The sequence below is a fragment of the Vulpes lagopus genome, chromosome 13, assembly GCF_018345385.1.
Source record: "Vulpes lagopus strain Blue_001 chromosome 13, ASM1834538v1, whole genome shotgun sequence".
NCBI lineage: Eukaryota > Metazoa > Chordata > Mammalia > Carnivora > Canidae > Vulpes > Vulpes lagopus.
Genome location: NC_054836.1, coordinates 46,287,110 through 46,314,086, shown reverse-complemented (window position 1 = coordinate 46,314,086; position 26,977 = coordinate 46,287,110). Strand labels below are relative to the sequence as shown.

The following is a 26,977-nucleotide window of genomic DNA, read 5'->3' as shown; positions in this document are numbered from 1 at the left end:
TATGGGGCGCTATCAGGAGCAGTGATGGGGTCCCAGGAGTGTTCATGGTTCAGGAAAACATTAAGGGGCCCCTAAGAGGAGCTGGTGTGGGCATGCAAAGTCCTGTCAAGCCCTGCTGAGGATACAATAAAGAGATTTTCCAAGACTTTTCTCCTGTTTCTTTCAGGAAATCTATTTCACTGGGAGAAACATTTCGATGCCTTAAAGCTATTTCTTTTTTTTTTCAGATTATAGAACAGTGTGTCATGTCCAGCAAAATTCCTCAGCCTGGGTGATGGGGGTGTGTGTGTGGGAAGGATTATTTCCACACTTGTCCAGTACCGAGTTGATCTCTATTGAACTCTTTCAGCGTCAGATGAAGAAGAAAGGGAAAAAGTTAGGATGTTTGTGATGTTTCTTTGCCAGATCAGAAATCCAGATCTCCACGGTGAGTGGGCAGAGAGCAGAGTCTGGGAGCAGACAGAGGAGGAGGCATGCCAGTCTGCGGGCGACAGGTGGGGTGTCGGGAAGGTGGTGGGTACAGGGCTGTTTTCCTTACACAGACAACTCTGTCTTCCCCAGCACCCCCCACGGCTCTGCTCAGCTGCCCACGTCCCTTGGTTGGATGAAAGCAGCTGGCCATGTGTCCTCGTGGAGTCTGTGGCATTCGGTGGGCTTCCCACAGAAGTCTGCGCCACCTCAGCCACCTGGGGCAGGCCTCCGCTCACTGCTCCTCCAGGGAGACTCTCGCCTCCCATGGGAGAGTACAGGAGTCTCTCTGCCCCGCCCTCAGGACGTCCTACCTGCTTTAGATCTCATAGAAACTCCCCCCAATTTTGCAGCAGGTGAGGCCAAACTTTCCTATTTTCTGCTTCTGACACAACTTTTTGTCAACCCGAATTATACCCTGAAGGCCTTCTGGATGATGATTGGAAGAGGAGATTTAATCAACTGAACTCAAGTAAATTTGAACTAGAAGTCAAAGTTTTTTTTTTGTTTGTTTGTTTGTTTTTTCCAGAATGTCTCTCTCCTCATGCTCTCCTTCTTACATAACTAACTGCCTGTGGTAAGTGCAAAGAAGCCTCATTGCCGGAAAATGTTCACCCAAACACTGGAGTGGGTAAACGGTTTGCTTTTCACACGGTGCGTTGGTGATTATGTTGCTGGCACTGAAGTTCAGGTGGCCAGAAATCAAGTTGCTCGGCGATGGAGGACACCTCTGGCCTCTCCGTGGGCACGGAACAACCGTGTGCTTTGTCTTTGTGTGGCACAGTTCTGACCCAGGCAGCCAATATCGTCAAAGTGGGCTTGGAGCTCACATCTGCTCTGCTGGGAGCACAGAGTGACAAACAAACACAGCAAATCAAATTATCCTGGTTAGATATATCAGTGACTTGGAAGTCGGGCCTCAGGAGGGCTGGCACAGTCGGCGCTAGCCAGGCCGAGCCTTTTTCTTAGAAGCTTTGCAGTAACCGTGCTTTGGGCTAGCAGACCCATGGCTCTCGGTAAACAGGTCAGAGTCCATCCTCCTTGGGATTGGATGATGTCTATAGGGCAGGCCGAGCAGGTCCTGTGGAATCAGGCCCCCTGCTCCTGCTTTATTGTTCTCTATTTGAAGACAATCTCACCTTAGCTCAGAGCCTTCAGCACATTTCCAGATGGAAGAAGTTCCCCGTCCCTTTCCTGTTTTCTGGAGACTTCCTAAGAGCCACACTCATTTACTTGTATATTAATTCATTCAACATCCATTAATTGTCTATAGTATAAGGTGTTGGCACTCCATGTAGAGTATATAAATCATACTGGGCCAAATTTAAATTCTGTTTTATCAAGTAGCACCAAGGGCAGTAAGTATGCAAACACTTGTAGGATCATTTATTCATAGCGTTCTCACCCATGCCTGCACAAACACACACACACACACAAATCCTAGGGTAATATGAGGATTTGGAAAATTATGACAATGGGAACTGAGGAAGCAAGCCCAGAGGCATTTGAGTATCACAATCAGGTGAGCGTTTTGTAGAAAAGTGGGCAGGCTTTGAAACCAACCTAGCTTGGGATCAGACTCTTTGCTACTCCCTAGGTGTATAATACAGAGGTAAGTAAATGACCTCTCTGAGTCTGTTTTTTCATTTATTGAATGAAGATAAAGACAAAATCTGCTGCAATAGATGTTAGGACACTTGCAATAGATAGATACGATGATGAAAACACAGACTCCTAGCTTAGTGCCCTATGCACAGTATACACACAATAAAAACTGGTTTATCTCCTTCCTTCGTTTCACACATGACATATAGGTTTGAGGAGTGATTTAAATAACTCACAGCCTTTTCAGGACAATGCTTGAATTCATCCTGTTCACCCTATTTTCAGTTCCCCCTTTTTTTGGAATATCACCTGAGCCTAACGGGCCCTCCACCCTGGCCGCCTTCCCCCAGTTGAGGATGGTGTCCCAACACCATTCTCAAAGCTATTGCAGGAATATAGTTGGGGATCAAATGCCCCCTAGTGGTCATGTGAGGCAAAATTCCAGCCAGATGCTCAATACTGAGCAGAATAGGTGGGTTTGAAATTTTTCACTGACTAAAGACTACAGTGTTATCAACTCAGGTACATGGTTTGTAGGCACAACTAATTGGTTTTCAACCTCAAAGCAATGAGGCCATGCAGTGACGTCATCTGTGCAGATCAGAAATACGAAGACCTGGGACTTAAAGGGATGAACTACAGCATTCCCTGGCTGATAACTTGGGTTTTCACTCCATAGGATAGGCTTCCAGAGCCAAAAGGATGCCTCTGAGGGGAGGTATTAAGTCTAGGTCACCACCCCAGGTTGGCATTCCGTCTTCCTCATAGAAAGTGCTTAATAAATATCTGTTGGATGGATATACAGCTACTGACAAGAGAAAGGGTACTTACAAGTATCACAGAATGGATTATCTGAAATGGGAATTATCTCAGGAAGTACAAGACATTTAGTTGGGTGACACTAGTTAATGCTGGTTATGTCAGACTTGTCTGGAGGGGAAAAAACATGATTTATACAAATCCAAGGAATGGCGATCCTCTTTTCCAGAGGAGTCTTGGAAACTGGAATTAAAAAACAAAAAAACAAACAAACAAACAAACAAACAAAAAACAGCGTCTAAAGTATCTTTAACAATATAGGGTGCGTGGGAACTAACACTATTGGAGTGAATCACATTAACCTAGCACCTGACTTACTTAGTTTGTCATGTATAGTAGGTGCTTAATAAGTTTATTATTAATAGGTTTGTTCTTTTTTAAAAGATTTTATTTATTCATGAGAGACACACAGAGAGAGGCAGTGACATAGGCAGAGGGAGAAGCAGGCTTCCCACAAGGAGCTTGATGCAGGACGTGATCCCAGGATCCTGGGATCACTACCCAAGCCAAGGCAGACACTCGACCAATGAGCCACTCAGTTGCCCCTTAATAAGTTTGCTCTTGATTGATTGTCATGTACCAAATATCATTTGAGATGCTTTACATATTGCTCATGGAGTCATCACAAATGGCCAATGAGATGTCACTGTCCTCAATCTTATAAATAAGGAAATGGGGCTCCTAAAATACCTGGCTCCTAAGTGATGCAGCTGGGATGTGAACATAGATTTACTTGACTGTAAAGTCCATGCCCTGCTTACTATACTATAGGTTTTCTGTCCCAATTTAGGGCCAGGATTGGTGAAGGTAACTCATTTACTTTCAATTTTCAATTGGGAAACAGTTCTTCATTTTCCTCTGACCCAAAATTTGTCTGAAGCTGGGTTTCTGGGGCTGGGTCAGTTTCATGACCATGTCCAGCAGGACTGAATGTAAGGTCAATGCTCAAAATGTGTTTGGATGGCTGGACACTGCAGCCGGGTATGGCTTCCACACAGCTGTAGTCATAAATATCACACAAGATGCAGCTGCATCATCTGTCCCAGGAATCACAGAACTTTCTGTACCCCTTACATTTTTCATGGCTCATTTTGTGATTATTGTTATTTTTGTGATGTTGAAGATGAATCTCTCAAACACAGGAAGGAGCAAATATATCTTACTTCCCAAGAGAGGAAATGAAGTCTCAGAAAGGTTATGATTCAGCCGCAGTTCTCAGGGAGCAGCAGGCAAAGAAACTGCTCTCTTGTCACTGAGACTCATATGCCACCTGTCATTCACAGCACATGGGCTCTGAGGCTGCTCAAAACCCTATTAATTTGCTTAGGTGGGCTGCAAATATCAAAAGCAAAGATCCGAAGATGTCTAATTCCATTGAGGATGAATCACCACTCAATGCAGGGAGCACACAATCCAAAGTGAGACAGGTAGGAAGAGACTACAAAGCTTTGGATTCCTGAAGCTGCTCAATTAGACTTGGGGAATGAGATACATTGAGAGGATCTAGAAACCTCTGGGCAGTAACTATTTCTGCACGGTTGGGAACCTCTCATTCCGGAGTTTGTCCCAACTTCTCCCCATGTCTCACCCCACCTGCTGCTTCAGGGACACTGCCAGGGAATAGTTGACTAGAAGGCTTGGAGGTAAGACTGGACTTGCTCCAGCATGCACACCTTGGCTTCTTTCCCCACAACTGCCTCCTCCAAATGATACCCCTTTTGAAGATCTGCATTTTCACCACCCTCCCAGTAAGCACCTGGGAGACACCTGTGCAAATACAGTTGAATTACTGTCATCAAATCACCTATCTGCATTCACCTTTTCAAACTATTTTACCTAGAACTATAGGAATTCCATCTAGGAGTACCCAGGAGAGCCTTAATTTCTACTAATCAATGATCAATTATGAAAAAAATAATTACTATTGCAAAAAATAAGAACATTATATAAAGCTATATACAAGTGTGGATGCTAATTCAAATTTTAAATTTTCTGTATGGCTTTTCATATCACTTTAACAGGGGACCAGGATGGATGTAGGTTGCTCTCCCTTATTATGGGCTGGTGGGACAAACTGACAGGGAGCCTACTGCTTGAAAAATCAAGAATGTGAATGTGATGGGAGGTATTGTCACAGCCCGGGTCTGTTGAGGTTGAGAGCATGGCTGTGGACCAACATTTATTGAAAATCTAGTTCTAAAGTTCAACGTAGTTTAGGGTTAGAAGGAAGGCTAAGGCAAGCAGCTCATAGTCTGATGGTAGAGGCATAAATGTAAAAAAAAAAATTATTGTGAGCTACTACAGTGGAGATTTTGTAGAATTCCAAATAAGAGACATGCAGTCAGACTTGCAGAAAGACTGGTCACAGTTGGTCAAAAGGTCTATCTTGGAGAAATTAATATGTGAACTGAGTCTGAAAAAATGAGTAGAAGTAGCCAAGGAAAGAGTGTGGTGTCTGAGAAATAAATGTTAGGCAGTGAATCACTACCCTGGGTAGTCCCAATCTGAAGGAGATAGAATTGTTGTGTTCTGTTACTAATGATGGTGGGGTTGAGGGGTAAGGCAAAGGCAGGTGAAGCAATGAGGACAACTGGAGAGGGTTCCAGATGGAGACTTCTTTTCTTCTCTTGGTAGCGAGTTCTTTTAACTCAGGACCAACACCCAGGATGGACCTTGCCCATTTAAAATAGTTGGTTTTTAGGACACAGGTCCAATTTCTCATTGTTAAGCCTTTCATTGTGATTCACTGCCTAACATTTATTTCTCAGTTTAGCCTCTAGGACATATTAAATAACTGCATCAGCTCTTTCTACTCTGACCAGAAAGGGTTACTTATTGGTCTGGAGTGTTTTATCATTACTTCCATGGGTTATATTTCATGTTTAATTAGCAAAGTTAATTTCCCACTGCCTAATCATTCTCATTTCAATCAGGATGTGGTGCATGGGCCTGCATCTGGATGGGACTGTCTGATTCAGCTTTTTGATTACTAGTGAATCCTTGAATTCCACCTGCGATAGAAACACCAGTGCCCCACATTCATTTCAATGTAAATCCCTTCTTGTGATTCATTCTTGGATCACAAGAGGACCTCTAGCATTAATCACAAATAAGGTGTATTGGAAGTTTCGGGGCAATTAAATTCCAGGATTCCATCTGAATTCCCATAATATATCAGACCACAGATATTAGAAAATCATCTGAAAACCCACTGGGCTGCAAGTTCAGGTAGTAATTAATGTTTGTTGAACAAACGAATGAAGCTCCTGCTATGTACCAGGAACCGAGATTAACATTTAAATTGCTATTTGAGCTCTAGACCCTTGAAATAGAAAACTAACATTTGGATAAATTAGGTCCAAATAGATACAACATAGTAGAAACTAAATAATTACTATGTAATAAAAATACCAAAAACCTATTCTTCCCGGTGATCCACATAATTAAAAAAATAAGCCTGGGGGTGGAGGGGGTGGTGCCTGGGTGGCTCAGTCAGTTAAGTGACCTACTCTTGGTTTTGGCTAGGTCATGGTCTCAGGGTGGTGGAATCGAGTCCAAGATGGGCTCCAGGCCCAGCAGGAAGTCTGCTTGAGATTCTCTTCTGTCTCTCCCTTGGCCCTTCTGGCCCCCAACCCCTACTCAGGTGCACGCACACATTCTCTGTCTGTCTCTCTCATAAATAATAAATAAATAAATAAATAAATAAATAAACAAACAGACAAACAAACATAAATAAATAAATAAATAAATAAATAAATAAATAAATAAAATCTTAAAAAAAATCCCCTAGGAACTTGTTTTCTGTTCTAGGGGTATTACTACATGGAGGAAAATCCCTCAGGAACCTTTCTCCCTGGGAGGCCAGTGCAGTACAGACACTCATACCTTCAATCTGTATTTCCAGTCCATGTTGAGCCATGTAGGCTCACAATCAAGTAGCTAAAAGAAACAGGGAGGATTTCAGAAAATAAAGAGCAAGAGCAGACCTGAAGCCAAGATATGGAACAGATGAGAATGGGTAGCAGAAAGAGGTATGAGAGGTGCTCAGTATGAGGATTCCAGGGAGATCATCCTGAACTCTTGGTGACTTCATTTTTCTGGGCACCTAAGTTGGGTGATTTGTCAGAAGAGTATACATGGCTAATTGTTAGTTTGCACCCAACTCATTCAGCTGGTGGTCTGCCTTAGTTTCCATTTGCCTTTTGGCTCCCTTGCCTGCATTTCTGGGTCTCCTACATGTTCTTTGAGTCTTATAGGCCTCTCCTGCCCAGGGTAGGGCATTAGTGTGTCTACTTCTCATCGATCATTCCATGGGAGCCTATCTGGGGCCTACAGATGCAACCATCTGCCTAGCTGCAAGCATCACTCCCACCTGAGCCTCTTGGATTTGATGGGATTGGTCATATCACCCTGGACCAGGAGCCTTGGTCACCCAGCGGGGTCCAGTTCCCTAGAGACTGGTCCTCTAGGCCGATGCCTGCCTCTGTCTAAGCCACTTTCCTACTATTCCCCACTTACCATGGAAGTCTAAGCACACTTTGTGATTCATCCTATCCCAGTGATGATAGAAAAATGATGCACGAGTAGAAAAGTAGATTTTTCAAAGGAAGAGAAAACTCACAGGTTGCATGCATAATTCAGAAATCACTATCAAAATCTCAAATGGGGCTGAGGTGGGAAAAAATTATAAGGAGAGCAATATCAGAGAGTGGAGAACCACATGAAATGAGAGAATTGTTAGCGCTGTTCTAAAAAATTCCTGAATCCAACTGTGGCTCTGAAAGTGCATACCCTTAATTATTTAAAGACCAGCTCCCTCTCAACCACACGTGAGTCATTGCTAGAGAGCTACTGGCAGCTCCCCAGACCTTTCCATGTGTGAGCCTCAGGGGCCAGGACATTCTCTGGAACCCCTCCTCCCTCTATTGAGCATATGTTGCTGTCACCAAAGGTGTCTTGCTTTCAGATGCCTTTTAGAACCTCCTTCAAGAAAAAAAAAAAAAAAAAAGAACCTCCTTCAAGGTTTCTCTACAGGAAGAAATTGATCCTTTCATTTGCTTTTACGGAAATGCAATGCACAAAATATATTTGGAAGTCTGCATGGTATATTTTATAGGGTTATTTTATTATTTCTGGTAATAAAAATAGTATGTGTTCATGGTCAAAAATGCTTAAAAAGAACAAAGACAAAAACCCACCTTCCAGAGAGGATTTCTCACTTTCCCATCGTCTTATATTTTCTTCCATATTTCCTGAGTATATATCTATGTAGCTTATACAAGTTGGAATATATTATGCATGCAGTTTAATATGATTTAAAAAAACTTTAGCATTGAATGAAGGGCAATGATTATTGCAGGTGCATAACATTCTTTACTATTTCAGCCTGTGATTATATCATAATTTTATTCTTCTATTGTTAGATACCTATGGAAAAAAACAACCTAATGCTTAAAACCATGTCTCAGCTTTCTTTGAATATTTCTTTAGTATTCTTATGGTTCAATCCTGTGAGCAGAATTACTAAATCCAAGTGAGGATATACTGTTATGCTTGCATGTATTATTACCAAATTGCTCTCCAGAATAGTTAGGTTAATTGTCCCGATTTACTAACAGTATTACAGAACTGTTACATGCTTTACATGATATTTTTCTTCAATCTTTGCCAATTTGATATGCCTCACTGTTAAGTTTGTATCATTCACACCACTGGCAAACAATATTTTTATGTTCCTTTAACTCTGCATTTAATCTAAAATTATTTTTATTTCCTTTGCCCATTTCTCCATTAGAAACATCTTTTTTTTTTCTTCTTGGAAACTCATATATTAAAGGCTTTAATCATGTTGTATTTGTCATATAACTATTATATATATATTATGAGTAGTTATAATATTATACATATTTAGTTTTATTGCCAATAATCTTCTGTTTTTGTTTCCCTTTCAATTTTTATTTTTAAGCTTAGAAAATTTTTGCTTATCTCAAAAACAGTCTGATAATTATACTTGTTTATATTTTGTAAAAATTTAGTTCTAAAATCCAACTGAAATTGATCTTACAACTTCATATGATACAAGAATCATCACCCATCTGCCCACCCTCTATTTTATTGACAAAATATGCATTCCTTCTTACTGATTTTTGCAGTTTCTTTGTAGTATTAAATTCATTTATGTACAAGAATTTTATTTTCAGGGCAAACTATTTGTTATTATTGATCTGTCAATTACTGTGCTAATTCTGAAATGTTTTTGCTTAATGCAGATTTATATTTATTAAAAGTTGATAGGGGAAAAAATCCCTCTTCCTCATTAGCATTTATATTAAAATCTCTTAGTTTTTCTCACCTGTTTTTTTATGAGCTTTTGAGTTATTTTGTCAAAACAAAACAATCACATTGAAGTTTTGACTAAAATTGTTTTAAACATTATAAGGTAATTTGGAGAGAATTGACATTTTCACAAAATTTAGTCTTCCTATCTTGAAGCACCACATGTTTTTTCATTTATTCAAATATTTTATATATTTCAGTAGTGCTTAGCATTAAGAATTAATGCTACCTTAGGTTTGACTAGTGCTTTCCAGTTCCTATTTTATGTTTTTGACTGAGATATCCAGAGACTATAGATCTGTCCTGGCTCTATCATTTACTGGCTGTGTGACCTTGGGAACATCACTTTACCTTCCTCGGTCTTATCTACCCCAAAAGGTGGTTCTATTAGGTTATTCCACATGTTCTGTGGGAAAAGAACATGATGCATCATTTTCTGAGGTGTACTTCAAGAACCTTTGCCTCCATGGCATATTATTAGAGGTAATGTCCTAATATTCTGTGGTCAGATACATTTGGGAAATTTTGATTAAGCAGAATTAAACTGGTTTCTTTACTGTAAGATTTCTCAGAAGTTTAAATATGCTTATACATTATATACAATGAATATACTATATGCTCTTTCTCAAACTTTTGTGACTATAGTCCTTTTTTATATGCTTAGTAACTCACATAATTAGAGTTCTGTGGAACATCTTTAGTGAGTTCTGTTATGGTGGAGAATGCATGTGCTTCTGAACCAGATCTGGCTGGGTTCACATTTTTGGACAATCAACTATTGTGTGAATTTATCTTCTATGAGCCCCACCTTTTGTCTCTGTAAATCGAGGATAATAATGCCTGTTTCAGAGTTGCAGGAGTTGCATTCCCCATTCTGACTTTCCCAGAGGGAGACTGCTGTTTCCCCTCATGCTCATCAGATATGACCATGAGCTTACTTTGGCCAATGACTTGTGAGGGGAAGTGACATGTGTCACTTCTGGTTCCAAGCAAAAAGAGCCAAGGCAGGCTTCACCATTTTCTGTCTGTCTGTCTTCTGGTCCTGGCATTTAGGCAGCCTGTGTGGAGATGGAGCTTCCGTCAGCCTACATCCCTGAGTGACTACAATAAGCAGGGGCTCCTCGTTAACCTGTAATAAACATGCAGCGCTAGCAGGAAATAAACATTATAGTTGTAACTTCTTGATAATACCTGGTTATTTGTTCCCATAGCATAGCCTAGTTTAACCTGAGTAATGAAAGAATAAATAAAATAATCCATGGAGAGGTCAAAGTGCTTGGTAGTTAGCATTCAATAAATTATTCTAGGTTTTATTTTGGGAAGATAGTTTCTGTATTCTTGAATACCTTTTGCATTTTTATCCCAACTTAGGCAAAAAAAAAAAAAATCTTCAAAAGGAACTAAATGCATTGGAAAGAAAAGCAAATTTATCCCAGTTGAAAGACTATCTTCTATTTGCATAGATTGCTATGTGTTGCCAAGGGCAATAGTCCACAATACTAGATGAAAGGAAGGAAACTTGCATTTGGGCCCTAACAATATTCCATTTCATTTTTTTATTAAATTATGAGTTGTGAATAATGGTCCTTGAGCAAAGACTTTAGCTCAATATCTGTACGTGAATGGAATTCTGAGTGCCGTGGGGAGATCTCTGATCAGACACAGAGCCTTGGAACACTGCAGGCCTGGGTGAGGAGCTGGGTAAACGCCTTTGAGAGATGAAGGAAGAGGAATATTAAGGGGAAATTCTTTCCTCTTGCTGTCACTTCTTCAAGGAACCCCAACACTCCTCTAGACCCTGTGATCTCTGTGATCTCCACTATCTCTGCCCAGGGAGCTCGGGAGAGTAGGGGTTTGTTTACATTAAGCAAAATCCTCTTTAAAATGCAAATAGCCTTGGAAGGTTAAGGGGGCTGAAGGGAGAGACACCCCAGGGAAAAAATTCCTTTACTCAGAAAGGCTTTTATGCTGAAACTTGGAATCAGCTTGTTGAGGAAAAATGTCTTTAGATAGTAGGAGGGTGAGAGAGAAGAGCGAGATTTTTTGTTTTGTTTTGTTTTAAACAGAGCACGCTGGTCCAAGCTGAATGACTGGCAGGTAGGGATGAGAGCAGACAGTGAAGACACTCTTAGCTCTTAAGAGCGAGGGAAAGCTTAACTTGGTTCTTGTTTGTGTCAAGGTTATGCTTCCTTCTTATTCGTCTCCAATCACCTACTTTTATCTTGGGAGAACTTTCCTTCCAAAAATGGAACACAAATGGGGGAGGAAGCTCTGGAAGTTTTTGCTTTACTTACCTTTGGCAGTGAGAGAATCATCTGGGTGGGTAGAAATTGTAGGAGGGTGGTCTTCATGGGGGAGGACAGATGTCCTCGCTTGCACTGCTCACTCAGTATTTGCCTGGGGGGCCCTCACAGTAGATTAATGAGTAGAACTCCTCCATGACTACCTCCCTCTTTTTCTCCCCTCAAATCCATTTCCTACATGAGAACTGCTCCTTCCTTCCTTCACCATCCTGCAATGAAATAGTCATTGCTTGGCTCCCGTAGCAGAGCCACAGGAGCCAAGAGCAGCCCTACAAGATGTACAGGATTGCACAATATGGAATTGGTTTCAGGGTCCAGAGCCCATGTCACACACTTTCCTTGGTTGTCTAAAGTGTCAGGAATCACATCCTTTTACACTTAATGAAGAACAACAGAAAATCCTATGGAGCCATTTTGAAAAAAATGACCTAATGTTTTGGGTCTTTTTTTAAGCTAATATTTTTTTCAAAGTGCTTTTAGCATTTTTCATAAAATTACCCAAGTGAATAGTACTGTCATTATCTGAAATGTGGAGAATCATTCTGAAAAATTTAACGCTATTTTTCTTTGGGAAAGGGGAGAGACTTTTTCTTACTTCAGAAACATAATCCAGTCTGAATCAATGTTTATAAAACTCTATTCAGTGCCTTTTTAACAGCAGGAATAGAAACCTGAGACTGGTCAGCCCCAGTACCACTCAAATGTGGATAAAAGAAAATGAAATGTTTATTTGATTTTCTGCGGCCCACTTTTAAGGCCTTGGCTTCAGAACTCTAAACAAGTAGTTTTGCACATTAAAAAAAATCCATTGGGAAAGTGTTCAGCTCAAAAATAAAAGAAAGGCCACTTAACAGTGGCTAAAGCAAATAAAGTGGGTTTTTTCCCCCTATAATAAATCTGAAAGTAGGTGGTTGCTGTCTTTGACTCGTCTAATTTGCCTTGGGTTTTCTCTTGCGGTCATCAAGTGGCTGCTGCAGCTCCATGCATTGTGTCAGAGTTAAAGGCAGACAGAAGGGAAAAAAAATAAAATGCCACCCATATCTTTCTCCTTTTATCAGAAATGGAGAAACTTCTATCAGAAATCTCATAGGCTTCCAATGAAGTTTCCTCAACTGAGCTACTTTTAAATGCAGGGGAGAGAACAGTAGTCAGGATTTAGCTGGGGAAGTGAGAAGGGAGTTGGGATTAGCTATGTGGTCAACTAAACAGCTCTGGGCATTCAGCATCTGTTCTTGAGCACACCTTCATTTTCTCTAGGCTCATCCAATGCCTCTTTTCACATCTGTTGGTGTTTTTCAAAATTTGGAAGCATTATCTTTATTCCTTACCAGTACTAGCTTTATATACTTAAGATTCACGCTAAATGGCTAATGGTTGATGTCTGCTTGTAAAGTAGAATAAAGAGGAATCTAGAAAAACATTCACGGAGTTGTGCCCTGAATTCGTTGTCAATATTTGTGCCTATTTAAGTCCACAATATGGTGTATTCCCTCTGCAAGACTCTCTCAGGGCCTAATAGGGGCTAGCATGGTTGTTGGCATTGGAAACACAGTGATGAAACAAGATGATATTCTGGTCCTCATGGAGCATAATTTCTAGACACTATAGGTTAGATAACAAATGCATAGATATGTAATATAATATCATGTAAGTTGAAGAAGACTCTTGGGGAGATGACATTAGAGCAAACACCTGTGTGAAGTAGGGCTTTCATCTTGCTGACCATTTTGATTGGTATTTGCTGAACTCTGGGGTAATCCATCGATCTTGAACTCTGGGGTAATCTCTATCCTATATCAGGTCCTTCTGGGGCTTCAGCTATACTTCCATTATGCTATCACTTGGGTATTTATGATTTTTTTTTGCATTTATGATTTTTTAAAAAAGATTTTATTTATTTATTCATGAAAGACACAGAGAGAGAGGCAGAGGAGAAACAGGCACAGGGAAAAACAGGCTCCATGCAGGGAGCCCGATGTGGGACTCGATCCCGAGTCTCCACGATCACGCCCTGGACTGAAGGTGGCGCTAAACTGCTGAGCCACCGGGCTGCCCGGATTTGTGATTTTTAAGGGAGACACATTTTGTTGAAAATTAGATTCACAATGTAAATCTCTAGATAATGAATTTTTTTTATTAAGGTTTAATTTATACAGAGGAAAATTCACCTTTTCAGCCTACAGTTCTGTGAGTTGTGACAAATGTAGCCATCATTACAATTAAAATATAGAACAGATCCAGCCTTCAAAAAGATTCTCTTGTGCCCTTTGTAGTCAGGCTTTTGCCTACCCCCAACCCATGGCAACCACTGATTTGTTTTCTGTCCTTAGAGTTTTGTTTTCTCAATAATATCATATAAATGAAATCATGACAGTATGTAGCATTTGGAGTCTGATTTCCTCTCACTTAGCATAATGCATTTGAAATGCATCATGTTTTGTGTATCTGTAAGCTTATTCCTTGTTATTACTAGGTAATATTCCACTGAATGGGTGTGTTACAGTTTGTTTATCCATTCTCCAGCTGCAGGATGTTTGGGTGGTTTCTGCTGTTCGGCATTTTCAAATAAAGGCAGTATAACTATTGACATACAGGCTTTTGGGTAGACATATGTTTTATTTCCCTTGGGTAAATGGCCAGGAGTAGGATTTGGGAGTTGTACAATAAATATATGTTTAACTTTATAAGAAAAGGGAAAATGTATTTTGAAATGTCTTTATCATTTTGCCATTGGGAACGTATGATGGTTCTAATTGCTTCCCGTTCTTAATAGTGCTTGACAATCAGTATATTTTTATTTTAGCCCTTCTAATCAGTGCGTGGTGGTATTTCATTGCGGTTTCATTTTGTATTTTCCTAATGACTCTGAACATCTTTTCATGTACTTATTTGTCATCTATATATTTTCTTTGGAGGTATGTCGGTTCAAAATGTTGCTACATTTTAATTAATTTTAATTTTTTTTTTGAGAGAGAGAGAGACTGCGAGAGTGGGAGTGGGAGGGGCAGAGGGAGAGGGAGAGGGAGACAGAGAATCCCAACTGTGGAGCCCAATGTGTGGCTCTATCTCAGGACCCTGAGATCATGACCTGAGTCCAAATTCAGAGTTGAACTTTTAATCAACTGAGCTACCCAGGTGCCCCTAAACCTAAAACTTTTGCTACTTTTTAAATTGAGATTTTTTTTCTTCTTATTGAGCTTTGAGAATTTTTTATATGTTCTGGATAAAAACTACCCATTAGATATGTATATAATTCATGGATATTTTTTCCTAGTATGTAATTAGCCTTTTTATCTCTTAATGGCACCTTTCAAATTATAGAAGTTCTTGATTTTAATAAAGTCCAATTTATCAAATTTTTCTTATATGGATTGTGTTTTTAGGGTTGTATGTAAGTAATCTTTGCCTAATCCAAGATCACAAAGATTTTCTCCTATATTTTCTTCTAGGGGTTTTATTTTAGGTTTTACACCTAGGTATTTGATCCATTTGAGGTTAAATTTTATAGGGTATAAAGTTTGGGTAGGGGTCAACTTTTTACATATACCTATATATTTGTTTCAGCACTATTTTTGTTTCCTTCATTGAATTGCTATTTTATCTTTGTCAAAAATTAATTGACCATGTATGTGTGGGTCTATTTCTTTCCCATTTCTAGATGTTTAACATCCCTTCAGTACCTCACTGTAACTTTACAGTAAGTCTGTAAATCAGCTAGGATGAGTTCCTTGACTATTCTTTTTCAGAATTATTATGATTATTCAATTTCCTTTGCCTTTTTATCTACATTTTGGGATCACCTTATCAATTTTAACCCCCATATCAACTTCTTCTCTGCCTCAGCCTCTGATTCCCTGAAACCTGCATGTGACCTGACACAGGCACTTTCTTCCCACTGTCAGACAAGACAGTCCTTGCCTGAGCACTGGCATCTCTCGTTTTGGCATCATAACTGACTTTCCTTCCCCAGGGTTCCCTCCCTGCAACCCATCTGGCACCCTGCAGGCTGATTAACCTCTCTAAAATCAGTTTTCACTGTTAGCATTTTTGCTAATGAAACTTTAAAGATCTTTCCTATAAAAAAAAATTCTATATTGTTTAGTCTAGTAGTCCCTTGTGTTTTTTTAATCTAATTCTTAAAAAGTGTTTTTTTTTTTTTATTTAAGAGAGAGAGAGAAGGCACACATGATTATGGAGGAGAGGGGCATCAGAAGAGGGGCAAGTAGACTCTGCTGAGTGGGGAGCTGGGTGCTAGTTCCATCTCATGACCCTGAGATCATAATCTGGGCCAAAACCAAGAGTTGGACACTTAACCAACTGAGCCACCCAGTTCCCCCCTTCCCTTTTCTACATGACTATACCCATATCCCTTATAGTTATTGACTAAATGTCTGGTTCCCCATTATACAGAGCTGCGTGAAAGCAAGGTACCTGTTTCTTACACCTCTGAACCCCCAGTGCTTAAGGTAATATTCGGTGAAGCCAATAGGTAATTCTCAACTTGATATGGTGAAAGGGTACATAACATACAGGGAAGGAAAGAACATAGTTTAAGAAATTGTATTCTGCATTATTACAGTTGCACTTGTGACTTATTTTTAGAGACAATATTTAATTTATTTTAAAATTTAAATTGAGAAATATTTATGTTATCTATAGGTATTAGGACTTTGAAAGGCTGAAGTCATTTTAGTAATATTTGTTGAATTAATGCATTAGCTTACCAGCCCTTCACAACAGTGATACCTCCTTCTCGGTTTCCTAGTACCTAGTATTGGGTCCTCTCCTGAGAAAGCAGCTATAGTCTCACTGTTCACAGGACAGACACATTGTCTACTTGCAGTATCCAGAAGCAGCAGATAGGAATTGTGTGGCTGCTTGATTGAGATTCTCGTAGACAGGATGAATCCATTCACCCCATTGCAGCAGGTCCTATGGTCCACAGATGGTGCCCTTTGCCCTCTGACCTTTTAGGATATCTCTATAGCTGAACTTCTATAATCAGGTATCAGAACACATAAATGGAGAGCAGGGGAGTGAATGTTAACATTGTGCCTTTCCCAATAACTGTTTGATGTCTTGGGGTTCAGAAGTGGATGTTTTCCAGGCCTTAGATGTGGAATAAGAGTTAGCACATGGAAAGAGGTATAGTCAGACCTTGAATGCTGTTTTCTTCAGCTCTAAAGATCTGTCTATACACCCTCTCCTGCTATATGGCCTTGCTGTGGTATTAGGAATTCCCTCAAATCTAGTACCTTTAAAATTCAATCCCAACTGTTGTAGAATAAGGTTTAAGATTCCATCCACTTCCATTCCATTAATATGTTCACATTAATTTATTGAGACCTTAGGAATAAACTTCTGATACAGACTGTTTCTTTTTTTTTTTAATTTTTATTTATTTATGATAGTCACAGAGAGAGAGAGAGAGGCAGAGACACAGGCGGAGGAAGAAGCAGGCTCCATGCACCGGGAGCCCAACGTGGGATTCGATCCCGGGTCTCCAGGATCGCGCCCTGGGCCAAAGGCAGGCTCCAAACCGCTGCGCCACCCAGGGATCCCTACAGACTGTTTCTTGATATGCTCTTTCACTCACAAAAATATTTATTGACCATTTATCTGCTCTGTGTCAGACACTATGCTAGGGAAGTGGGATCTAGAGTTATCCTTCCATGACTGAAATCTAGTACATGTGCATGTATGTGTGTGCATGTGTGTGTATTCATGGGTGTATGCTATATAATGTATGGGGGTGGGGTGTGAACATATTTAGGCCAGGCTGAAGAATTTGGATTTCATCCTGTAAGAGGTGAAAATCAAGCCAAGCTTTAAAGCAGTACACTATGTTCACCACCCTGAAGATGTTCAGTGAAGCTACGTTTCCCCTGCCCATCACTTAATTGGTTCTTGCCAATGGAATTGAGTCAAAGTCCTATATCAGACAGGCCAAAGGAGATATGAGAAAGTTTGCCTTTTCCCTTGGAAACCATTTTGTTCTAGAAGGCAGAGTGATAAGTGGACTTGCTCCCAATGGGGATGGGTGAGAGAAACTAACTTGTGAAATGTTAAACCACCAATATTCAGGATTTAGTTTTTGCTGTTGCAAACCTAACCTATCTTGACTAAAATCAACAGTAGAGTCTGATTTATTTTTTTCTTTCTATTTTATTAGGAAGTTCATACCTTTAACTTTTCTTAGATTTCATGTTCACATCTGGTTAAAAAAATAAGAATGCTGTTCTAAGCCCTTCTAGCACTGATGGTAGGTCAAATGAAGTCAAGTGAAATTCTGTTGTTGGCTGTAAAATACTGACAAGTGTAAGAGACTCATCATTTTTAGGCAGCCACCAATATTGTCTAAGGAAAGAGGAAAAAAAAATCCCTGATGATTACTTCTTAATGATTTCATCATGACCATGAGTAGTTTTGCCATCTTGTAGCCCAGAAAATCTTTTTGCCACAGTAGAAGTCTATCCTTTCTTCTGCTAGATAGGGCATAATTTCCCATCTCTGCAAATAGCCCTTCTTGTAGTGGGCCATTAAGCTTGCACAGATAAAAATTAGACATTATATCAAGATGATAAAGTAAGAAATGGAATCTTCTCTAAATATCTTACTGTACATTTTTCATGGTCTAATTGAAAGAAAAGAAACAGCTCAATTCACCACTCCTGTGTGAGGACTTAATGCGTATTAAAACTGTCCCAAAGAGCTTCAACTACAGTGATATCTTTAAGAATATTCGTAAGTATAGATAATGGTGGCTTCTCATCTCTCAGGAAGCAGCCTTAGAAAAGAGTGAAACAATTAGTTCCTAGGGATATAAGAGCTAACGTTTATTGAACATTTTAGGCCACTCATTGTTCTTAAAGGCTTCAGAAGCATTCCATCACTTAACTTGCCACAACAATGCTCTGAAGGACATTTAATTATTAGTGTCATTTGTTGGACATGGAAACCATGGCAGAGGTAGAAGTGAACTGCCCCAAGTCGCACAGTTAGATAGTGGTGGCACTGGGACCTGACCCCAGCATTCTGGCCATAGAGGCCATGCTTCAGTAAAATGATGGAGAAGATTCGAGAGCCTGGATGACAGTCACCTGGATGACTAAGCCACTTCTGCCATCAGGTGACTGAGAGGTCCAGAGAAGGGCTAAGTTCAGTTACAGAACAACAATATTACATTTCTTGACCACTTGAGTACATGGCTTCACACATTCTTACCTACTATATCAACAGGAAGTTATTTCAAGGATGACAGCGTGACATTTTGAAGCATAAATGGATGTGGTCCTTACAATTCCTTTGATAAATCCTTCTCCTTCCTAGGCAGTCAGAGAGCACTACTTCATCTGCCCTCCGGGTATAGTCTTTACCAATGTAGGCAGAGAGAAACAAGTGAGCATTAGGCCTTAAAGAAAAAAAAAAGTCTCACGGAGGATATCTTAAATACCTTGAAAAGAAATAGCTTTTTCCCTTGCAAGAGGAGTGTCTTTTGAGCATTCAGAGCAGAGAGCTTAGAATAATAGGTTTGGAAGAACACAGTGTAGCCAGTTTCCCCTTGATAAAGAAAGACCGAGGAAGCTGGCAGGTAGAATGGTACAACAGTGGTATAGGATGTGAGGAAGTGTAGACACTGATGAGAGGATATTGTATTGCTCCTTCCAGGAGCTTGCACCAAAAAAGGAAGAGAGAGCATCCACTAATTTTGAAAGCACAGAATAAAAGGGGGGCTGAAGTCCACTCACTGTATAGGAATTAGGGAATGGCAGTCCCTGGGGGTTCTCTCAGTTATCCATAAGGTGAGAGTGGTACAGATATGATTGCCAAGTGGGTAGAGAGAGCACCAGAGACAATGCCACTGTTCCCCACAGCCCAGAGCTCTAAGAGAGGCAAACTTTTCATTCCCAGTAAGGACACAAAAATGTGGCTGAGACTGAGGGAGAGCAAAAGGGAGATGTGAACATCCATGTGCCTGAATGAAATTTGACAAAAAGTACTCTGCTCAGAAAGTAGTTTGATCCTGACCCGGGCCAGATGGGGATAGAGACAAAGGTCTGGAAAAGGATAACTACTTCTGAAAGCCAGACAGCAATTTTCAAGCTGATGCCAACTTGCCCAGGGCTCTCCCCAGGTTGGACCCCCACCCCTCCCCTCTTAACACACATGTGAACGTACCATAGAGGCACCATCCATAGAGCTTAGACACCTTCCTTGAGTCAGAAAATGGGAAAACCCTTCACAGGCTGAAAAACTAATTCTGAGTTCACTCGGAATTAACTAAGGTTATGTTTCCTGTCCTGAGATGTGTTAGTAATGCAAAGAGAAATTTATTTGAGTAAGTTTTCCTTTCTCACAAACTAGAGTACATTGCTTGGGAATTGTCCGATGTCCTCATAGAGCCAACCAGCAACATCTGTGCCTTTCTCAGTGATACAAAGTAAAATTGGACACGATAGAGCTTACCCAGTAAGGGAAGGAAAAGTAGAATGCTAGGTCTGCACAGCAGTAGCAGGTAATAATAGCAGACCTTTAATAATTATTTAACTGAGCAAAAATTAGTAGCCATTGCCTTATGAAGAGCCACATATTCAACTATAGGAATGTACTGAAAATGAACATATCGAATGAAACTATGACATCAAATGCATGATGTGAATGCAAGGCCCTTATTGTAATCTGCAGGAGATAACATGGGAAGATCAGGGATCTAGGACTCCTGGATTCCAGGAAGTGCATCATGGACACCATCCTGGGGTTCAAGACAGGAAGGAGACAAACAGTTCCACAAGAGGTGGGATGGGACAAGAGGAGGAGGGTTCAGGCAAATGGGCAAAGAGGAGCTGACAGTCCCTGGAGATGAAAATGTTGGTACTCAGTAAATAGATCAAGTTCTTAGAAATATACTAAATTTCAGCTGAGATATACTAAAAACAAGCAAGTCTACATAAGCTTTTTCAGTTGAGCTCATGCTAAAGCCTCATGTGAGATAAGTGGGACAGGGATTGAAGTAGAATTTGTTTCTGTTATATTAAAGGAGGAAAAGTGTATCAAAGGAGGAAAAGTGTGTTAAGAAAATTAACAGTGTGACAGTAGGCAGAAGGTTGCACTAACAAAGGGAAAAATCTGTGTCCAATCACCCTCAAGCACTTAGAAGCAACCATTTACATATAAATAATAGTTAGACTAATCACGAATCATTTGTAGCTTCCCACTGAAGGAGATTCAATAAAGGATCGTCATTAGGTAATATTTAGCAGTCTTGGTTCAAGTTTCTTCCCTCACCTGAGAGTGATAAAAATGAGTTCATTTGCATTATTTTATCATTTCACCAATTTACTAATTCAGACAGGTTTCTCTTCCAGTTACTTTGAATTAATTTTCTCATCATTAAGAATCAGAGATAGAGGAAACATTGTCAACATATTCACAGGCAAAATGAATGGCTATAATGAAGAGTCTCATCTTTGTCTTCCACTTGGACGGGTTTCTATTCATGTCCTCCATTCACTTTCTCATTAGCCAGGTCCCAACCTCCTTGGGAATTTCTGGGAGAATTTGGTGCTGGGGCTAGGAATTGAGGAGGTGAGCTGGATGGGAACTTGAAATTGGAAACTCTGAAGGAAACCAGGGCTTGAGCTGGAAACCTTGAATCCAGGACCACATAGTGTTAGTCACATGAAGCTCTGATAGAGGAAGGGGGTGGTGAACTCACCTCTAACCTTACTGCCTATATCCAAGGACATGCTTAGACAGCAGAGTAGATTAGAGCAGTGGGAAGCAGGGGGTCAAGAATTTGGGGGTGGAAATGGAAGGAAGGAAAGGCTCTAAGCCTGTGGAAGGAAAAGCTAACCAGATGAATGTCATGTCTCCTGCCAAGAGAGCTTTGGGGTTCAGAGGAGAACTCAAGTGCTAGCCAGAAAACACAGAAGCCCAGGCATGCAGACTGAACAAGCCCAATGAGACTAGCAAGGCTGCAACGGGGTGGGTATAGGTTCCCAGAGCTAAATCAGGTACCAGCTCTACGGCCCCACAATGAATTCTATATCCCACTCACTGGAATCCATAACTTACCTTGGTCACGTTGGCTTAGAAATGGGATAATGATGATTTGAATATTCATGCAAAGAAGGACCTTGCTTGGCGAGTACAGTGGTTAGAGACAAGGCTGGGCAAGGGCTGCCATGTGCAGTCATGGTTAACAGGGCCTTCATCTCTGTCACCGAGAAAGCAAGCTTTCTGACAGAATGTGAGCAGTTGACAGAAACAGAACACCACGCTTCATTAATGTAGTAAATGTTTATTGAGTATGCCTAGCATGGTGCTGGTTTCTGGAGAGAATATGAAACGAAAATCACTCAAGGAGCTTAATGACTATTATACATCTCCAGACACAGATTGAAATAGCAGTTGAAGACAGTGGGATTAAGTGGCAAGAAGACAGGTACATTCCATGACACTAACAGAACTCAGAGGAGAAATGGGCAAGGGAGGCTTCATGGAAGAAACAACTCCAGAGGAGACTTAAGAAACCCTAAGAGACTCTTAATCATAGGAAACAAATTGAGGGTTCCTGGAAGGGGGTGGTGGGACGGGGTAACCGGGTGATGTAAGACCACTGGGTGTTATATAAGGCTGATGAATCACTGACCTCTACCTCTGAACCCAATAATACATTGTATGTCAATTAATCGAATTTAAATAAAAACTGAAAAAAATAGAATGGATGGAATTTAGATCAATGCAGATGAAGGTGGAAGGCGATTCCAGATGGAAAGATGTACCGTAGTTTGTGAGAATGAAATGCGAGACGTCACAGGAGTCATTTAGAAAGATCCCTGGCACCGAGAAAGCCCACAGCAATGGAGAGATGTTAGACCACTGCTGTTGCTATTAACTCTGCTACTTTTTTTTGCTGATGCCATTTTGATTTTTGTGATAGTTTTGCTGCTTTTGGTAAAGAATGGGGATTAAAAGGACACATTTGGGAGACAGTCAAGAGCAGTTCTGACTTTCTTCTTGAGAAGTATGTGCAATAAAAGGCTGACAATGAACAAGGGTTTGCATCAGAATTGCTTGTGTATCCACAGTGTTAACAGAACCACCCTGGTCAAAGAGGACCCCACCGGGGAAAAGTTACCCTGAAACATTTCAGTTATGTGCCCACCACCACCACCGACTGCCTTGTTACTACAAATCACTGGGTTTTAGTCAGCAATCGCATGGGTCAAAAATGAAATGGAACATCCTAAGGTCCCGGACAAATAGTCCCTCTCTTTAATCTTCTTTTCTTGTCCCCTGGTCCAGTTGTTTAAGGGCAAACACAGAGAAGAATGAGATAAAAAAATGATGTGATTCCGTCGTGCCTAGAGATGACGTTGCCAGGACAGAGTATAAACACTAGTAGAGAGCCAGCAGGGACTTGTTTGTCTGAATAGTCAAAATATCCCCTTCGGAGCTGTATTCGAAAAAGGGCAAATGAGATTTTGGTGGAGAGGGATTATTGCCCGGGTCTCAGAACAACTGCCTTCCTGCTGCTTAGCATCCCTTTGCGATGGCCATTCTCTCTTCCTTCTGTTTGCTGTCAGGTTTTATAACCATCAAAGAGGCTGCGGAGGCAGTGTCACTGGGAAGGAGCAGGATATTTCCTGGGTGCACAAAGCCTGCTTCTCTAAGACAGAATCTGGGATCTGCAAGCTGATTTCATAGAGAGGATTCTTTCGTCAAAGGTAAATGGCAATAAGCTCCAATTGCAGGTCCTGCTCTCGGTCCCAGAGCTGGGCAGCCGGGCCGTGCGTGTGCATGTGTTAGAAGGCAGTTCCGGGCCACTGGGTCCCGTGGAACCAGCCCAAGTGACTTGTTCAGGCTCTGCTTTGCTATTTTGTCCCTTGGCTTTTGAAGAGTGCTAGGCTGCCTCCCAGGATTACTCCCTGCTAAAAGTTTTGAGTGTTTGCAAAGAAGCAAAGCTCCAGTAGAGAGGTAGATGTTACAGTAATTCTACTTCGTGGGGTAAAAACCAAATCATTTCGACAACACCCAGAGGATTAAACAAACAAACAAACAAACAAACAAAAGAGCTAGAATTTTTCTTGAAGTTATTTTCCTTTTTTGGTGCAAAAGACCAGTTTGAGCCCTGGGAATTATCATCACGATTTAATGCACCTTCCTTCTGGCAGCTTGTGAAATATCCTGACATCTCTGCATTCTGATGCAAGAAGCAGAGAACTGTTGTTTTCCAGATGTCTGGGTTGTTTCCGACCGCAATCTTATAGAAGGGGGAACAATATTAGGTAATTTTTTATCATTTCCTCAGTGTGGCCCTTGGATGCTTTGAAGGTGAAAGTCACCAAAGTCTGATTTACTCTTGTCTAGGACGCAACTTGTTGCATATTGTGGCACTAAAACTACAGTCAGAGAATCTGTTGCTCACCGATGTTCAAAGCACAGGATCAAAAAACAAGTGTGGGCTTTCCTTCCTTACTGCTCCGTTGCTCCTTGCACCAGGCACTGTCCGGGGGGATGTGGGCTTTCCACACCTCTGATAGTTCCTAGTAAAAAACTCACAGCAATAATCCCTACAATAAACAGACAATATTTCAAGCCCTACTATAGAATTAATTAGAAGGGCTTTTCCCTTAGGAAAGGGGGGAAATAAAAAAAAAAAATCATCCACTCTGCAGCCTCTTAGTTGACATAAATGCTATTCAAGATTCACACGTTTTCAGCAGCAGCAGCAGCAGGACAAAAAGACCAGTATTCATAAGAAACTACAGTTATAGGTCCTTGCACAGTATGAAAAAACTCCTTGCTTTAGCTCATCAGGGTTTTTTTTTTTTTTTCCTTTTACTCTTTTAGGTAGAGAAAATAAACCGTACCCATTCACGGTATTGGCAACGATAGTTTAACGGAGTCTCTTAAATTCTTGTCTCATTATTTAAAGTCTTTTCAGACTGGAAAGCAGGAGACTTACCTTGAAGGAGTAGTAGAAGGAGCCCCACTCCTCCCTTTCCACCACTTGGGTGAAAGTCACCGCTTCGGTGCAGAGGACAGGGGAAGCCTCCAGGGTCTGCGTGGCCCCGCTGGGGTGGCTGGAGTCGGGGCTGGCCTCTGCGAGGTGGGCTGGCATGGCCCAGGCGGCTGCAGCTCTGCACCTGCTCTGCCTCCCAAGGCGTCTGGCTGGAGCTCAGCTGAGCAGAGAGGCCCCAGTCCTTCCAGGGCCCACCTCCCTGAAGAGCTCCGCCTGGCACCTGCGACCATCCACGTGCTGCTCTCTCTCCTCAGCAGTTATGATCCAGTAGCCGGCACAGCCTCTTCCTCTCTGCTGTCCCTTCCAGGGCCCGGCCTCCCTTCAGAGCTGGTGGGAGTACCCCCTCCTCCCCCAGCAATCCACGTGGCTCCCTAACTTCCAGATGGACCCCCCCACTTCTGCTCCAGCTTCAACAATACTGGAACTTGGACTCAAAAGCAGACTGATTAATTCAGATCATGTTGGCTCTTCGGATATCAAGTCATAATTATGCATCTGCTTCGGCTGAGCTGGCCCTCTGACTTTACAATACTCACCTAGCCATGTCCTTAGTAGCCTGCGTGTTATTTCAGTAAACGTGGGGGAAATAGCACATTTGTATTTCACACCGTGGTTTACTCTAGATTTTTGCAGGGCACTTCTCAGAAAAACCTGGGGTCTGTTTGTCAATAAGCTTTGGCACCTGGTGACGTGACTGGGAGTGGTGCCTGGTAAATGCTCGTATCACCTTGATGTTCTTTCGTTGGACATCCAAGCAACTCTGTGAGGTAGGTAGGGGATGTATCTTTATGTTCTCCTTTTAGCCTAGAAAAGGCTGGCTCTCAGAGGTGCAATGACTTGCCCAAGATCACACAACTTGTTGAAGGAAATGAGATAACTCATCTCTTCAGAAATTTCTAGACGATGGTGCCTTGACTCTAAAGTACATGGATTTGCATCACATCTGAAATGCCTATTGAGGCATGAAGTTAACATGAGTAAGGGTAGCTGGCCAGGTGTAAAGCAACAGAACTCAGCTGCCTGTATTGCAACCAAGCGTAACCACCTGATTACTTACATGGGGAATGCTCCACATAGGTGCAGCATTGGTTCATGACACCTGGAATAAGAGGTAGCAGGTTAGTGATGAGCATAAAAAATCAAAGCCCCAATGAAAGTAAGTGGGAAAGCTTCTGCATAATCTGGACAGCCCAGAAGAATATATAGACTGCTGTGGACAAGAAGATATTAAGTGTACACAGAAGGGGCAGCAGATGTCACTGGCCTGACCTCCTGAACTCAGGAAGGTCCTAAAATCTTCTGCCTAACTGTCAATCTTACCTTTGAGAAACTAACAAGCTGCCGAAACAGAAAAAGAAACATTTGAGGAAGATGCCTATGTAGGACACTCGGAAAGTGCCAGAAAGGCTGCCTGAGTGGCTAGGTCTATTAAGCTTAAGCATCTGCCATCAGCTCCGGTCATGATCCCGGGGTCCTGGGATTGAGCCCTGTGTGAGGCTCCCTGCTCAGCGGCAATCCTGCTTCTCTCTCCCTCTCCCTCTGTCCCTCCCTACTACTCCTGTTTTTTGTCTCTCTCTCTCTCTCATTAATAAATAAAATCTTTATTTTTTTTAATAAATAAAATCTTAAAAAAAAAAAAAAAAGAAAGTGCCTCTGCCTCATTATAATGTTAAAATCCCCCTTGGAATATTTATCCCAAGTCCTAATAGAAGAAGCCTGCTTTTACTTGTTCAGGGAAACATGACTTTGGAAATCATTCTCCATGATCTCCTTGTTTGTACAAATAAAGTTGACTTTGAGAGACAATGCCACCTGGTGTTATCTCTGCCTACAGTGACCAAGGAGTGGATCCACTTTGGTCCAGTAACAAGGGGCGGCAAATAGGAGGGAGCTGTCCAGAAAACTGGATAAGCCATGGGGTCCAAGGGCAAGGAGTCAAAACAGGACAACTGATGGCAAAGTGAGCAAAGAAAATTCTGACTGGCAAATTAACATGAAGGGACGCCCAACCATATTAAAAATTAAAGAAAAGCAACCAAAAACAATAAGACAAAATTTTTATCTATCGGCATAGGGAAAACTAGGGTTTGACTACCCCAAGTATTGACAAGGATGAGAGGAAGTGGGTGTATTTTCTCACTTCTACAAGAGTTAGCAGACATGGTCACTTTGAAGAGCGATTTGACAGTATCCAGTAAAGTTAAAATTACATAGCCTGTGATGCATCATTCCATTTCTTAATGCTGGTAATTTTCCATCTCTACCTGGGTTACTTTTATGCATTTAATTTAGGGAAGTTCATTGCACAGCACACATAAAATGTATGTACTTTTCTGTAAGTATGTTTTACTTCAATAAATATTTATAAAACAAAATCTGTGAAAAACTTCTGGGAAAGGGCAGAAGCTGGTTAAGTCAT

The 26,977-nt window shown here is 41.1% G+C and overlaps 1 protein-coding gene across 2 annotated transcripts in view; it reads right to left on the bottom strand.

Annotated features, from left to right (window-relative positions):
- NPSR1 (neuropeptide S receptor 1) overlaps nt 1-24,657 on the bottom strand; it is a 141,890-nt gene extending 117,233 nt beyond the window's left edge. For both annotated transcript variants that reach the window (XM_041728018.1, XM_041728019.1), the window contains exon 1: nt 24,502-24,657. In XM_041728018.1, the coding sequence (XP_041583952.1) occupies nt 24,502-24,657 (156 nt within the window). The remainder of the gene's footprint in view (nt 1-24,501) is intronic.
- Between the last annotated feature and the right edge of the window lie 2,320 nt (nt 24,658-26,977).